This window comes from Anabrus simplex, chromosome 7, assembly GCF_040414725.1.
Source record: "Anabrus simplex isolate iqAnaSimp1 chromosome 7, ASM4041472v1, whole genome shotgun sequence".
NCBI classification, from domain to species: domain Eukaryota; kingdom Metazoa; phylum Arthropoda; class Insecta; order Orthoptera; family Tettigoniidae; genus Anabrus; species Anabrus simplex.
Genome location: NC_090271.1, coordinates 136,930,928 through 136,947,037, shown reverse-complemented (window position 1 = coordinate 136,947,037; position 16,110 = coordinate 136,930,928). Strand labels below are relative to the sequence as shown.

The 16,110-nt window shown below is 37.1% G+C and overlaps 1 protein-coding gene across 1 annotated transcript in view; it reads left to right on the top strand.

Moving 5' to 3' along the window:
- The window catches only part of LOC136877360 (propionyl-CoA carboxylase beta chain, mitochondrial), a 200,226-nt gene that overhangs the window by 137,372 nt on the left and 46,744 nt on the right, over nt 1-16,110 (top strand). Inside the window, exon 7 of the mRNA XM_067151334.2 lies at nt 13,753-13,958. Within this exon, the coding sequence (XP_067007435.2) occupies nt 13,753-13,958 (206 nt within the window). The remainder of the gene's footprint in view (nt 1-13,752; nt 13,959-16,110) is intronic.

The window sequence follows — 16,110 nt, the reverse complement described above, 5'->3', positions numbered from 1 at the left end:
TAGAAGTATCTTTCATGCAACTCTTTGCATGTCGCAACCAATGAAATTCGTCGGTGCGCGCGCCGAACGCCAGTCAGCTGTTTGTCTTCCTACACATTACTCAAATATGGCTGAGCATGAGAATGACTTGGAAATTAAATTTCATAATATTACCGACACTAAGCGACACGCCACCGTACGGGTAAGTGTAGCTTTGATTATAGCGTTGTTACAGTGAGTGTAATCTACTCATAAATGCGGTAGCTTCGACGAGGGAAAGATGAAGCAATAGTAATGTGTAACCGAGTGTGTTGTACGGGCCATATGGATGTAACTTGCATTCTGGAGATCGTAGGTTCGAAACGCATTATCTGCAGCCCTGAAGATTGTTTTATGTAGTTTCCGTAGTTTCCCTATTTTTACACCAGGCAAATACTAGGGCTGTTATTATGTACACGGATCTTCTTCTCCAGTCCTCTTTAAACAACCATCACCACCACTTGCCTTCTTCTCTCTGATAGTTGCCGAAAACTTACACGATTATATATATAAAAACCCTATACAACCTACTTTTTAGTTTTCATTATTATGTGTGTTTACTTGGCAGTAAATATAAGTGAATCCCTCCCGGTTGATGTATGTGACAGCCGACTGACGATCGGGACACGTAATTCTGATATGTATGCAGTCGAAGTGACCCATAATTCCATGGAAATTACCCCATGTATATAATAAATTATATCGGTTGCCAAGGATTGTATTCAGGTTAACAATTACCGGGATGTCTCTTTTTCAGTCTCAAGAAACAAGTCCCTCGAAAAGCGAAACCTTATTTTAAGATCTACCTCCCCGTATATGTCAAACGAATTGCTGCGATTTAGCAGAGGGCGACCCACAGACAGGCTGTCGGACTAACCTTTCTATCCGGAATTGATTCAACATGATAATACAAATTATATATTTCATGGTACATAACCTCGGATTGTGATTCACTCCTCTAATTTGAGGTTAAACAGTGCTCTCGGCAGTGTTTAAACATGACCGGTTGAACATCGATTTTAGACAGTGTTTAAGTGATAAATAATGTCTCTGCAATGCCGCAGCCATACTTAGGCATTGTTTAACTGTAGACATTGTCTAAATACCGTTTCTGCAATCGGCCCAAAGGCTTTATTTAACATGCTTAAAAAGGAACTCCTTTTATGTGCCTCAGGATGGTACGAATTTTTTCGTATAGTATTTATAGTTTGAGTCGGTTTTCTAAAGATTGAAAAGGATAAATTTTCTTTTCTTTCGACTGTTAAATCAAGGAAATTTAGTTTTTTATTGTTCTCCGTTTCTAATGTAAATTTTATGAAAGGGTCTAAACTGTTAATCTGGTCTAATAAATTAGCGCTACTATTGATTTGTTCATCTATAATAGCAAAAATGTCATCAAAAAACCTTAGCCAGATAATAATACCTTTTTTTGTCATTTAAAATTTTATGTGTTTCTAAATGATCCTTGTATATTTCAGCAAGGATACCTGACTCTGGGGATCCCATTGGGAGACCACTTTGTTGACGTACTGTGTTATTAAAGGAAAAGTAATTATTGTTATGGGTAAATTCTAAGAGTAGCATAAATTCCTCTATTTCATGGTTACTAAGTTTCTTATGTGTCCTTAAGTTGTTCTTAATTATATATAGAGTTTCTTTTGTGGAGATGGTAGAATACATATTAGTAACGTCGAATGAGTTCAGGCTGAAAGATGGTTTTAATTTAGTGTTCTTAATAATTTTACAAAATTCTATTGAATTACTGATTGTGGTTCCACTTTGGAAAGTATAGTACTTTTTTCAAAAATTATTGATAAATTTAGAGGTTTTGTAGGTGGGGCTGTTTTTTAAGTTAATGATTGGTCTTATGGGTGTGTCAGGTTTGTGTATCTTAGGCAAAGCTCTTGCTGTCGGTAGTCTTGGATTCATGTTAATTAGGCTTGATATTTCATTCTCATTAAGGATGAAATTAATATTTTTAAGTATTTGTTTTAGTTTTCTTTGGACAGAGTTAGTCGGGTCATTTTTAATTTTTGTGAAAGTATTATCTGAGAAAAATGCTTCGGTTTTTTCTATGTATTCTTTTTTGTGCATAATAACTGACACATTACCTTTAGCTGCCTTTGTGGTTATAAGTCATTATCTTTTATTTTTTGTTTTAAGCCTTTAATGTCTTTAGAAGGTAAATGGGGCGTGTTAACTTTCTGATCTTTAAATAATTCTTGAAGTTTCTTTTTGACTTCGAATTTAGTTCCAAGTTGTTGATCTATTGGGAGCTGACCTATGACTTGTTCCATTTCAGCAATGGTTGTTATGTATTGCTTTTGGTGTAGTGTTTTAAGAAGTTTATGTGTTTGCCAATTTTTGACATTTGACAAGGTTTTAAGTTCCAATAGGTGTTTGATTGTTTTTTGCCTGGTTGGCTAAGTTACAGCTTATAAATCTCATATTTTTTTCCTGTATAGAAACTTAATTTCATTTTTGATCCATAAGTTGTTAGTTTTTTTCTTGAGTAGAATTTCTTATAATAGTTTTTTTGTTTACGTGACATAATCCAGCTTAATCTCTAGGTGTATACTAAATAGGACACGTTTCGTTCCAATTATGGAACATCTTCGGCTAAAAGATTTGACAAAATGGCAAGACAATTAAAACACACGTAATAATTATGGTGAAAAAATAAAATGTTCAATCATGTTGGGTTAAAATTTCCAACAAGTCAATGTCCAAGTAACGAAGTAAAATCAGCGTAAGTAGTCTTCTTTATGCTGGAAACATGTATGCTTGTTAATCTTGAAGATAAAATTAGTGATATAAAAGATTTTCTTAAAATGTAGTTGTCGGGGGAACTCTTGAGAAATAACCGTAGTTGAAGTTTAGACCGATAAAATTAGTCTGAAACAAGAAGAAATTAAGTAAAGAAGTAAAGAAGTAAGGAGAAGTAAGAATGTATGTAAGTCAGGATAAAAGGATAATGGAATTGTTTACCTTATAGTCGATCGTGTTGTATTTAGCATCCTCCCTTACACCGTGTCGTCAACTGACTGAGTTCTCTCTCTCTCTCTCTCTCTCTCTCTCTCTCTCTCTGTGTGTGTGGGGGGGAGGGGCGCTTGCAGTGGGCGAGGAGGAGAAGGAGAGGTAGGGGAAGCAGGAGAAATGCTTTGTAGGGTGGAGCTAACTGAGAAGTGGTGTTGTGATAGTAGAAATTGACAAATATTGGAAGCTGGGAATCTCCTTATAACTTAACCTTAGTTGGTGAGTTATATGTGAGCAAATATGGTATATATGTGAGGACTGTTATAAAAGATTGGATATGTAAAGTTAGTTGGATATAAATAAATAGAAAGGTACAAGGAACAATAAAAACGAACACAATAAGTAGAGGAGGTGGCTAATACTGGTGAAGTACTGAACAATAAGATAACAAAAGTTGAAAACTAGAAAAGCAGCTGGAATTGATAAGGTTTCGGGGGATATATTAAAGACAGTGGGTTTGGATATAGTGCCGTATGTGAAGTATTTATTTGATTATTGTTTACATGAAGGAGCTATACCAAATGAATGGAAAGTTGCTATAGTGTACAAAGGAAAGCTCTGGTAAAGCATTCTTTTCTATTGTGTTAGAATCATTTGAAAAAATTACTAACTGGCTTGATATAAGGCAGCTCAGGTTTTGGAAAAGTTATTCCAGTGAGGCTCAACTTGTAGGATTCCAGCAAGATATAGTAGATATTTTAGTCTCAGGAGGTCAAGTGGACTGTATCGCTATTGACATATTGGGTAGATCATGGGGGACTGCTGACAAAAAATGAGGGCTGTTGGACTAGACAAAAGAGTGGTCAAATGGGTGGCTAAATTTCTAGAAAATAGAACTCTGAGAATTTGAGTAGGTAGGTGAATAATTATCTGATTTTTTAAATTATGACTAAGGGGTCCCGCAAGACATTATTATTGGACCTTCGTATTTTCTCATGTATACACGTGATATGAGTGAAGAAATGGAATCACAGGTAAATCTTTTTGCAGATGATGTTATATTGTATAGAGTAGGATTATGAGCAGCTGCAGACAGTGGTATGGTAAAAGGGATGAAATTTCAGATTGTAAGTTCACCAAGAAGAAACGTCCTCTTAGTTTTAATTACTGTGTTCATTGGACAAAATTACTTCATGGGGATCACTGTAAGTACGTAGGTGTTAATGTAAGTGAGTTCAGGTGAGAAATTGGTATAAGTTACTCCGGTAGAACAGCAGAGGGAAGTTTGGGGACATTGATGTGTTACAGAGAAGGAACGAGGCAAGAAGAAAGGGAACAGTAGGAAAGATAAATGTAGAATGCAGAATAGGAAGAGGGAGTAGGAACACTGTCATGAAAGGGTGAGAAAGTAGGAGCCGTCAGGTAAGTTAAGGGATATCAGGTGTTCTAATGAGGTGGGTGGGGCTGAGGCTTTAAACATGGGCGACTGTATTCTTAGGCATGTGAGGAAAGTGTGTAGAGGAAAGAAAGTATTAGTATTATTTTATTTACCACAATTCTATTCAGAAATATGGAAGGTCTAGAGAAAAAGGGTGAGCCCCATGTACATATAAAATATTCCCTAGACGTATCCTAAGATGAGGTATTATTTACATAGTTTACAAAACACTTAAATGGAACTGTGCAAGATATTCATACAATTTCCTACCTCTCATTCATTCTGTCTGTCAATAGTTAGGTAATCATTCATACATTTGATCATTCCTGTGTTCGCATACTTCCTTTCTCTCTACCAATCATGCACTCATTCACCCACACACTCGCAGACGCATGAATCAGTTCCATTAAATTACATTTCTTATAATATACAGTTGAAATTTTGGTTCAGTGTCCACATGCTGCAGAGTCCATTGACAGAACACCACCCATGCTTCGAAATCATGACCATGGAGTTACTGGTGTAGGTGCATATGGTTCGGGTGAAACCGCTGGGTGTGCTATATCCGCATAACAGATGCCTGGCTGATGTCCATCTCGTGTGCAATGGTCCGTATGCTAGTGTGAGGGTTATGCCGGACAGCATCCAACACAACCTCTTCATTGTAAGCAGACATCACAGGATGATCTCAGGCAGGCCTTGTCCTTCCTGGGAACGCAGTAGTCCACAGACATCTTTCCACACTCCAAAACATCATGCCTGTCGGTTGTTGTCTATCCGAATAGCACTCCTGATACAGGCGCTGTGCTTGGTATGCATTCTGTCTAGTTTTTCCACAGACGATGAGTAACATATCCAGATACTCGCCGCTGGAATACATTACGAGGCAATGAATAAGCTTTGTGTTGTGTTGTGTTGTGACTTGTCTCGAAGGAGGGGAGTTCGCGCAGCTACATACCTATCTGCCATCGCATGTTGTTATCGTTCCAGTAGGGCACACTTTGCCCTACTATAGTCATCTGATAAGAAGTTGCGTGGTTGCGGAGTAAGAGGTGCGAGGGGTTAGCATTCCTGCTGCGCATGCGCCTATCTCGAGACTCAACGCCTGACAGTAAACATCTGTTCCGTCCACAGTGACTCTTGCGAATTGAGATGGTGTCGTGAAGTTTCAAAGTGGTAGTGCAGTTGTGCTTTAATTACACGTATACTACTAAGTACTGCATAATGAACAGTTGAATAAGGAATATGCAGCAGCTCGCATTGTCTGTCACGACTTAATGTTTGTAGCTAAGAGTATATTATCTGTTACTCTTGCTGTACCTACAAGCTGCCATGACTTCTTGTTAGACGCAAATAGTACCTGTGGTCTATGAAGCTTGGAACATGTATAACGTAGCTAATTGATTGCCTGTGTCCTAGCTACAGACCATCACCTCCTCATCTTCGTCCAACCCAGCTCAGTACATTATGCCACGATACATATGGCCCATTACAGGGCCAAGTAAACAAATCAGTCTGTGGAAGCTATAAAGTATGCAACCTTGCCACATCCCAGGCAATTGGCGGCAAAATAAAAAAATATATAAAAATTACTATCATGACTCCCACCATGCCCCTGCCAAGTGAGCTATTGTGAGGCTTGACATGCAGCGTACAGTTTCTAGCCTATACAATACCTACTTCTGGTTTGTGTGTGCACCTCCTGTTGTAAGGTATGTTTTTTTCTTATCTGTACTCGTTTTAAGGATTCATTTGAGGTACCCATAATGAATTAATAGTGGCGCTCATGATTCCTGCTGTCTTCTAGCCTGTAAACAAGCATCTTATTATATTACCCAGTTTTAGGGAGAGAGACAGATGTATTTCTGAATTGTAGTAAAAGTAGCGGGATGCATAAAACTAAATCGCAAGGGGCTGGTGAACCACCCCTTATATATTCCTGTTAATGCATTCTAGTCATTGAGGTTCAGACTTAAATAGATTCTTTAAATCCCTTTTTTTCTTTCCTGATCCATGGAACTTAGTTTTATGGCGTATGTGAGTGAGTATGTTATTGTGGGTATGAAAAATATGATTATATGTGTCAATTCCATGGCACTTTTCTGCTCATGGGCCTATAGTTCCGTTTCTATGAGTTTCGACTTGACAGTTAACCGGAAGTCATACATTGGTGCCAAATTATTATGAGTACAAACAGCTGATTCGCGACACGTAACATGAACGGAAATGTTTATACTCGAATATAAGCCCAGAATCAATAATTTTTTGTAGCAACATGCATAACTCACATGTCATCGCGAACCAAAATATTATGCTCCCTCAACCACTCAATCAACTCATTATTTCTAGCTGTCATTGTTGGTGCTTTGTCAAGAATGACCGAGTGAACTGACAAAGACCACAAAAAGTACTGAGCACAATACAACACACAGCCGATAGCATGTGGTTACAGAAAACAACATATCGACAACACTGGTAACCGGAACTCGAGTCTAACGCACTCTATCAGAGCGATTGGCTGCCTATGATCGGCTGTTTATTAATTAACTTAGCCTCCGCCAAAAGGCAGCTCTTAAATGTCAAGTCGAAACTTATAACTTGCTTCCACTGTTCGCTCTGAGACTGAACACTGATTTGCTGCAGAAACTCTGCTTCTTGACATTTGAGTAGAAAATAATCCATGTGATTATGCATCATCACTATAGTGGAACCTGATACTGCTTGTAATCAAAGTAGGAAATACTTTGCTTGACATTGGTTAAATAAGGTTATACTACTAAGGACATTGACAGAGAGACCTAGTTCCATCTTTATCTTGTAGGTGAAATTTGTTATCCGACCTCTCGCTCTGAAGAGTAAGTTGTGAATTTCCATTTGTTTAATGGGATGTTGTTGCGTTGACTAGAGTATGGCAGGCAAGGCTCATAAATCTCCATCTCCCTTTTCTTCCAGTCAGCTGTCTTTGTCAGATCTGTGCTCATTCAAACTGGACTGTCAAATCAAATCAATCAGTTAATACTGATCTGCATTTAGGGCAGTCGCCCAGGTAGCAGATTCCCTATCTGTTGTTTTCATAGCCTTTTCTTAAATGAATTCAATGACATTGGAAATTTATTGAACATCTCCCTCGGTAAGTTATTCCAATCCCTAACTCCCCTTCCTATAAATTAATATTTGCCCCAATTTGTCCTCTTGTATTCCAACTTTATCTTCATATTGTGATCTTTCCTACTTTTAAAGACGCCACTCAAACCTATTCGTCTACTAATGTTATTCCATGCCATTTCTCTGCTGACAGCTTGGAACATACCACTCAGTCGAGCAGCTCGTCTCCTTTCTCCCCGTTTTTCCCAGCCCAAACTTCGCAACATTTTTGTAACACTACTCTTTTAAAGATAAAAATTTTTCATTGTTCCGTATTGAAATTATTGTGTTAAATTAAATAACTGGAAAAGAGGTTCAACCTATTCAATACTCAAAAGAAAGAAACGTAGCAATCACATTTCTATTTAAATGGGACCGGTTTCGACCTTAGTCTAGGTCATCATCAGCCGTAAAAACATGTAAAATGTTTATGAATGTTGAAGGTCAGTTTCACACTCTGTTAGGCACAAAGACACGACACCACATTCTGTCCTGTACAAAGTCACAACACTACCAATCAACATACGAAGATCAAAAAGGCTTGAATTCGCAGACGAACAGATCTGTAGTAGAAAGCCGCCAGCTCCCAGTGACCAGCGCGGCACACTCAAGGTCACGCGCTGCGGCCAAACACCAAGGTAGAGTGGAGAACGTTTCGAAGGTCCAGAACCTGTCACGGCTGTGGGAAGCCAAGTACGTATATAAAAATATACGACGCCAATTAGTACAACTGAATGAGCACCCGTACTCCTGCTAAGTTTTTGGTAAACAGTTGACTTGAAAAAACAATTGTAGAGAGAAGAAAAAAATGTAGTAAAAAGCGCAATATCGGAAAACAAATGAAAACTTATATGCACAGTGCGCTATTTTTTAAAAAGAAAAATTTTTTAGGTTATGATTGAAGTAGTCGAAGTTGGCGCAAGACAAAAATTTGAAAGAGGAGAATAAATTAAACGAGGAAGAGTGATAGTGAAATAAGAGAAAGAATAAAAGAAATTGAAGTTAGATGGTAATGAGGAAGGATAAGATAGGGAAATGAAGGAGGGGTAGTTTAAGGTGGGTTAGGAGGGTGGGTTATTGGAGGTAGAAAATGTGGGTGGGAACTATGTAAGACATGGAAAATAAAATTGGGGTTTTGGAATTTGGAATTTTTGAGAAGAAGAATTAGGAAGTCAAAAAGGATATTGGGTTTTTCAGAAATGTCGTTTAAATTGAAATTAGGGTTGAAGTACTGGTCAAGGTGGATAAAGCAATTTTCAGTAATGTTTAAGAGGGGGCTTTTGTTAATGATTTTAAGTATGTTTATGTCATTGTCAATACTGGTGAAACTATGTTTGGAGTCTTGTATGTGCTGTCCTATGGCAGAGAATCTGTTGTATTTAATGGCGTTGACATGTTCAGAGTACCTGATATTGAAGTTGCGGCCAGTATATCAGGTACTCTGAACATGTCAACGCCATTAAATACAACAGATTCTCTGCCATAGGACAGCACATACAAGACTCCAAACATAGTTTCACCAGTATTGACAATGACATAAACATACTTAAAATCATTAACAAAAGCCCCCTCTTAAACATTACTGAAAATTGCTTTATCCACCTTGACCAGTACTTCAACCCTAATTTCAATTTAAATGACATTTCTGAAAAACCCAATATCCTTTTTGACTTCCTAATTCTTCTTCTCAAAAATTCCAAATTCCAAAACCCCAATTTTATTTTCCATGTCTTACATAGTTCCCACCCACATTTTCTACCTCCAATAACCCACCCTCCTAACCCACCTTAAACTACCCCTCCTTCATTTCCCTATCTTATCCTTCCTCATTACCATCTAACTTCAATTTCTTTTATTCTTTCTCTTATTTCACTATCACTCTTCCTCGTTTAATTTATTCTCCTCTTTCAAATTTTTGTCTTGCGCCAACTTCGACTACTTCAATCATAACCTAAAAAATTTTTCTTTTTAAAAAATAGCGCACTGTGCATATAAGTTTTCATTTGTTTTCCGATATTGCGCTTTTTACTACATTTTTTTCTTCTCTCTACAATTGTTTTTTCAAGTCAACTGTTTACCAAAAACTTAGCAGGAGTACGGGTGCTCATTCAGTTGTACTAATTGGCGTCGTATATTTTTATATACGTACTTGGCTTCCCACAGCCGTGACAGGTTCTGGACCTTCGAAACGTTCTCCACTCTACCTTGGTGTTTGGCCGCAGCGCGTGACCTTGAGTGTGCCGCGCTGGTCACTGGGAGCTGGCGGCTTTCTACTACAGATCTGTTCGTCTGCGAATTCAAGCCTTTTTGATCTTCGTATGTTGATTGGTAGTGTTGTGACTTTGTACAGGACAGAATGTGGTGTCGTGTCTTTGTGCCTAACAGAGTGTGAAACTGACCTTCAACATTCATAAACATTTTACATGTTTTTACGGCTGATGATGACCTAGACTAAGGTCGAAACCGGTCCCATTTAAATAGAAATGTGATTGCTACGTTTCTTTCTTTTGAGTATTGAATAGGTTGAACCTCTTTTCCAGTTATTTAATTTAACACTACTCTTTTGTCGGAAATCACCCAGAACAAATCGAGCTGCTTTTCTTTGGATTTTTTCCAGTTCTTGAATCAAGTAATCCTGGTGAGGGTCCCATACACTGGAACCGTACTCTGGTTGGGGTGTTACCAGAGACTTATAAGCCCTCTCCTTTACATCCTTGCTACAACACCCTCAAAACCATGTGCAGAGATCTGTATCCTTTATTTACAATCCCATTTATGTGATTACCCCAATGAAGATCTTTCCTTATATTAACACTCAGATACATACTATGATCCCCAAAAGGAACTTTCACCCCATCAACGCAGTAATTAAAACTCGGAGGACTTTTCCTATTTGTGAAATTCACAACCTGACTTTTAACCCCATTTATCATCATACCATTGCCTACTGTCCATCTCACAACATTATCGAGGTAACGTTGCAGTTGCTCACAATCTTGTAACTTATTTATTACTCTATAGAGAATAACATCCACAAAAAGCCTTACCTCTGATTCCACTCCTTTACTCAAATAATTTCAATACAGTATAAAAAAAACATAAGGTCCAATAATACTGCCTTGAGGAATTCCCCTCTTAATTATTACAGGGTCAGATAAAGCTTTGCCTACTGTAATACTCTGAGATCTATTTTCTAGAAATATAGCAACCCATTCAGTCACTTTTGTCTAGTCCAATTGCACTCATTTTTGCTAGTAGTCTCCCATGATCCACCCTATCAAATGCTTTAGACAGGTCAATCGCGATACAGTCCATTTGACCTCCAGAATCCAAAATATCTGCTGTATTGTGCTGGGATCCTACAAGTTGAGCTTCAGTGGAATAACCTTTCCTAAAACCGAATTACCTTCTATAGAACCAGTTATTAATTTCGCAAACATGTCTAATGTAATCAGAAAGAATGCCTTCCCAAAGCTTACATGCAACGCATGTCAAACTTACTGGCCTGTAATTTTCAGCTTTATGTCTATCACCTCTTCCAGTGTACACTGGGGCTACTATAGCAACTCTCCATTTATTTGGTATAGCTCCTTCAACCAAACAATAATCAAATAAGAACTTCAGATATGGTACTATATCCCAACCCATTGTCTTTAGTATATCCCCAGAAATCTTATCAATTCCAGCCACTTTTCTAGTTTTCAACTTTTATATCTTATTGTAAATATCATTGTTATCATATGTAAATATTAATACTTCTTTAGCATTAGTCACCTCCTCTATCTGGACATTTTCCTTGTAACCAACAATCTTTACATACTGCTGACTGAATACTTCTGCCTTTTGAAGATCCTCACATACACACTCTCCTTGTTCATTAATTATTCCTGGAATGTCCTTCTTGGAACCTGTTTCTGCCTTAAAGTACCTGTACATACCCTTCCATTTTTCACTATAATTTGTATGACTGCCATCATGTTATCCTTAGCTGTCTTCTTTGCTAGATTCAATTTCCTAGTAAGTTCCTTCAATTTCTCCTTACTTTCACAGCCATTTCTAACTCTATTTCTTTCCAATCTGCACCTCCTTCTTAGTCTCTTTATTTATCTATTATAATAAGGTGGGTCTTTATCATTCCTTACCACCTTTGAAGGTACAAACCTGTTTTCACATTCCTAAACAATTTCTTTAAACCCATCCGAGAGTTTATTTACATTCTTATTTACCGTTATCCACTGATCATAATTACTTTTTAACAACTGCCTCATGCCTGCTTTATCAGCCATATGGTACTGCCTAATAGTCCTACTTTTAAAACCTTCCTTTCTATCACAGGTCAGGTCTATCAACTCTCCTCTTTGATCCAGTTTCTGAAATATAATGCAGTTCTCCAGACACTTACCACTTCCTCAAACACAGGAAGGCCAGTGCAGTCCACATTCTGTGATGTCATGTGTTCCTTTGCAGTTCACCTTTCACACAGAAGCCTAATACATGAACAAGATCTCACTAGTGATGGCAGCAGTTTGTATTAATGCTTTTACCTGGAACTGCGTGGATAGCTACAACATTGTCTTTTCTTTATACTGTTAGTAGTGTTGTAAAAGTGAATAAAATATGCAACTGAATGCATATAAACTGTGTTGTATAAGTTACTAACAATTTTTTTTTGGATCATCTGGATTTTTTTGTCATCTGGATTGGGCCCAATCCTGTTTAACCCTTGTAGGAATAGCTGACAATATATCGTCAGTGCTCACCCTTAACAAAATGACCAACTGACGATATATCGCCAATGGCCATACTATGTAAAATGACAAGCTGGCGATAATTTGCCAATGGAAAAAACCTGAAAGATGGTTTAAACAGTTCTCTTATTCAGTAAATTATATCTATATTTTGCCTTTCCTATGAAAAAGGACATTTTCTAAAATATTTTGGAAAAATCATACCAAAATCGTAATTGCAATCTATGTTGTAGAGTTTATTTATGAAAAGATAACTAAAATATGCCTTGGTCTTTTTCACTTCACCACCAGCAAGACAGGTAGTCTTATTAGAGTCTCTCTTCTTAAACATACCTGGTCCTAAAAGGGTTAACCTGGATAAGTGGGGTTCTACTGTTAATATTCTATATGGTCCTGTTCTGTTATGTGTATTTGTAACTTGTGAGTAAATCACCTTGTCTTTGTTTTATCTTGTATATGCTTAGTCAAATTGTCTATGCACTGCATTTATTTATCAGTGTATACTGTATACACAAATAATCCCCACCATTAAATAACCCCTTCGCCCTAACTTTAGGAAGGGAAATTTTGAAAAAAAGTATTTTTCTTTTTTTCTTAAATATTGATATTAAAAATCTATGAATATACAGTATCTGGTCAGTATTACCAATATGAATTCCTGTAGTGCAAACTGATAACAAATTTGTGAAAATTGACAATATTTTACTTATAATTGACTGGGAGAAGATTCAGAATACTACCAGTAGTTTTGCTACAGAAACTGAAGTTCTTTAATTTAAAAGCATCCATGGCTAGCCTCACAATTCATAATTCATAATTTTTAAATCTCTCTCTCTCTCTCTTTATCTCTCTCTCACTTTTACTATAGCTTTCAGCCTACACATTTCATTCATGACAACATATCCAAACTGTCTCTTTTCAGTCACATATTCACATAGCCTGTATTGAATTTTGGGAAAATTTGCTTTTCTGTTTACTTTTTCTTCAAGACATGCTTTATTTTTACTCCAATCATGCACGGAACTCTCGCCCACATTATATTTTTTTCCCCCAGCGCAATTACTTTAGCCGTTAATGATCTGTAACAAGAACTCGCACCAGCCATCCCAAATATGTGATACCACTTAAACTGACGCCACAGAAATGTTGAGATATGCTCAAGGCACGCTTTTTGCTCTTGGCAGGAACAGATTTGCCAACAGATTGGGTGAAAAATACCAGGAGCACTGTACCGACTTTAACGTAAATAATACCCACACCCCAGTTTTCTGCAGCTAAATTTTAAAAAATATATGGGGGATTATTTGCATATATATATATATATACAGTATGACTGTTTGTATATTTATTCTTAAGAACATGACCTTTGTTTAATGCTACATTCATCAGATAATATAATTCTTCAATGCTATTTATTATTGTTTTCAGTGATGTTGATGTTCCAGCTCTTGATACAATAGTTCCCCAAGAACGAACATCTGCATATGATATGTTGGATGTTGTTCATAGTCTTGTGGATGAGAGAGACTTTTTTGAAATCATGCCTAAGTATGCAAAAAATTTGCTTGTTGGCTTTGGACGAATGAATGGAAGAACTGTTGGTATTGTTGGTAACCAGCCCAAGAATGCTGCAGGTAATATATAAATAGTAATTAGTGCCTTTGTGAAGCAGTCTTTAGACATTCCTTATTCTTATTCTTTGTAACAGTTCCTTTGAAATACTATACTTACATCCAGCAGGGATCTAGCAGTGGGACAACACCATTCCCTTGCAGGTTTTGAGCAAAAAATACCCAATTTTATATTACAAAATTGTCTGAAGAAACTGAAAATTACTTTTTAAACACAGTGATGTAAAAACTCGTTGGAAACAAACCATCAGAGCTGCAAAGAAACAGATTTAGAAAACTATTTTCTTTTGTGAATTGAAATAACATCAGTCACAACATAACCCCGTGCCACCACTGTCCATTAGCCATATTCAATAGCTCACTGAGCAGCATGTTACCGCATTTACGCGAATAATACCCACATATTTTTTAGAAAAAATGAGGCACGAAATTGGGGTGTGGGTTTTATTTGAGTCAATGTTGGCTTTTTTTTTTTTTTTCAAAATCAGCCTTCCTAAAGTTAGGGTGGCGGGGATTATTCATGTAAATACGGTATTATTGCGTCATTGTGTAATGCATAGTTTTGCTGTTTTGTTTTTAAATATAGAAGAGAAACAAAAAATATTTCTGTCATTTTTCTTGTGTGAAACCACCCCTTCTTCACCAAGCAAAACTGACTTTGAATCTGTTTCAGACAGCGTCACTTAATGTAGAATGACAAAGAGGGGACAGAGAAGGCCTAAAAAATTTATTACTGAAATGTGGCAAAGAATAACGCAATGTTTCCATGGTTTTACTACAAGGATGGAATACTGGGTTGCCAATATGTTGTAAAGTTTCTCAGTTAGGAGTACAGTAGAAGTCTGCTGTAGCGAATACGGCATATAACGAGAACCCCGTTATACCAACAATGTCTTGCTGTCCCTTCAAAATTCCTATATTAAACTGTGTATTATCCTTCGGTTACAGCGAGAGCCCTATCACTGATGTATCCGTTATTACAAGCGATTAAGCGCGTGCGATTTTTTCCGTTACCGATATGTATGCACCCCAGTGATTATGTTGCATGCAATCAATTATCTTCGGCATAGTTTCCTCACTATGTCCACTAGCGAGTTCTCTCATAGACAATGTTGGAGTTGATTAGTAATACCCGTCGCAGCTGTTCCGTAAAGAAAATTCAAATGAAAGAGAGCATATTTTCATAATAAATGCGTAAATAATGTGTCTGATAACAGTTCTTAACACATTAAAAATAAAGGCTGACTAAACGATCGCTTAATTTTAATGCTAAATACTGCAATTAAGTCAAAATGGGATACACCTCGAGATATGGTAGAGTGCATAATTGATTTCAGAGGTTAGTTTATATTTTCTCGCGTCTGGTTATATTACAGAAAGGTTATTATCATGTAAATTTATAGCAAGAAGGTTATCATTTCTCTAGTGGCGCTTGAAGTAGGTTTTCATCAAATGTATGGTACAGTTAAGTTAGGATAGGTGACGCTGTTGAATAAGGAAATCTGAAACGTTTGCCACAAAATGCGATCGATCATCTTTGGTACGGTATAGTTTTCTTACTATGTGCATTTTGCAAGCCCTCTCATCGAAATTCGAAGGCGATGTTGGAGTCAATTAGAATCGCCCAACGACTGCTGTTCTCTAAAGAAAAATCAAAATGAAAGAGGATAACAAGTTTTCGTAATAAATATGTAAATAATGTGGCCGATAGAAGTTGTTAACTCATTAAAAATAACGGCTGAAGTAAACGATTTCAATTTTAATGTTATATGCTGAAATTAAGTAAGAATGTGATACACCTCGAGATATGGCAGAGTACATCACTGATTTCAGAGGATAGTTCATATTTTCACGCGTCTAGTTAAATTTTATAAAGGCTATTCATATGTAAATTTTTAGTGAGGATAATTCATTTTTCTACATGTGTTTCAAATAGGTTTTCATGACACATATAGGCCTACGGTTAGGTTAGGTGACGCCATTTGAAGAAGAAATTTTTTTTTCTTTGCTAGTTGGCGACGATGGGATAGGAAAGGCCTAGGAGTTGGGAAGAAGCAACCGTGACCTTAATTAAGGTACAGCCCCAGCATTTGCCTGGTGTGAAAATGGGAAACCACAGAAAACCATCTTCAGGGCTACCGACAGTTAGGCTCGA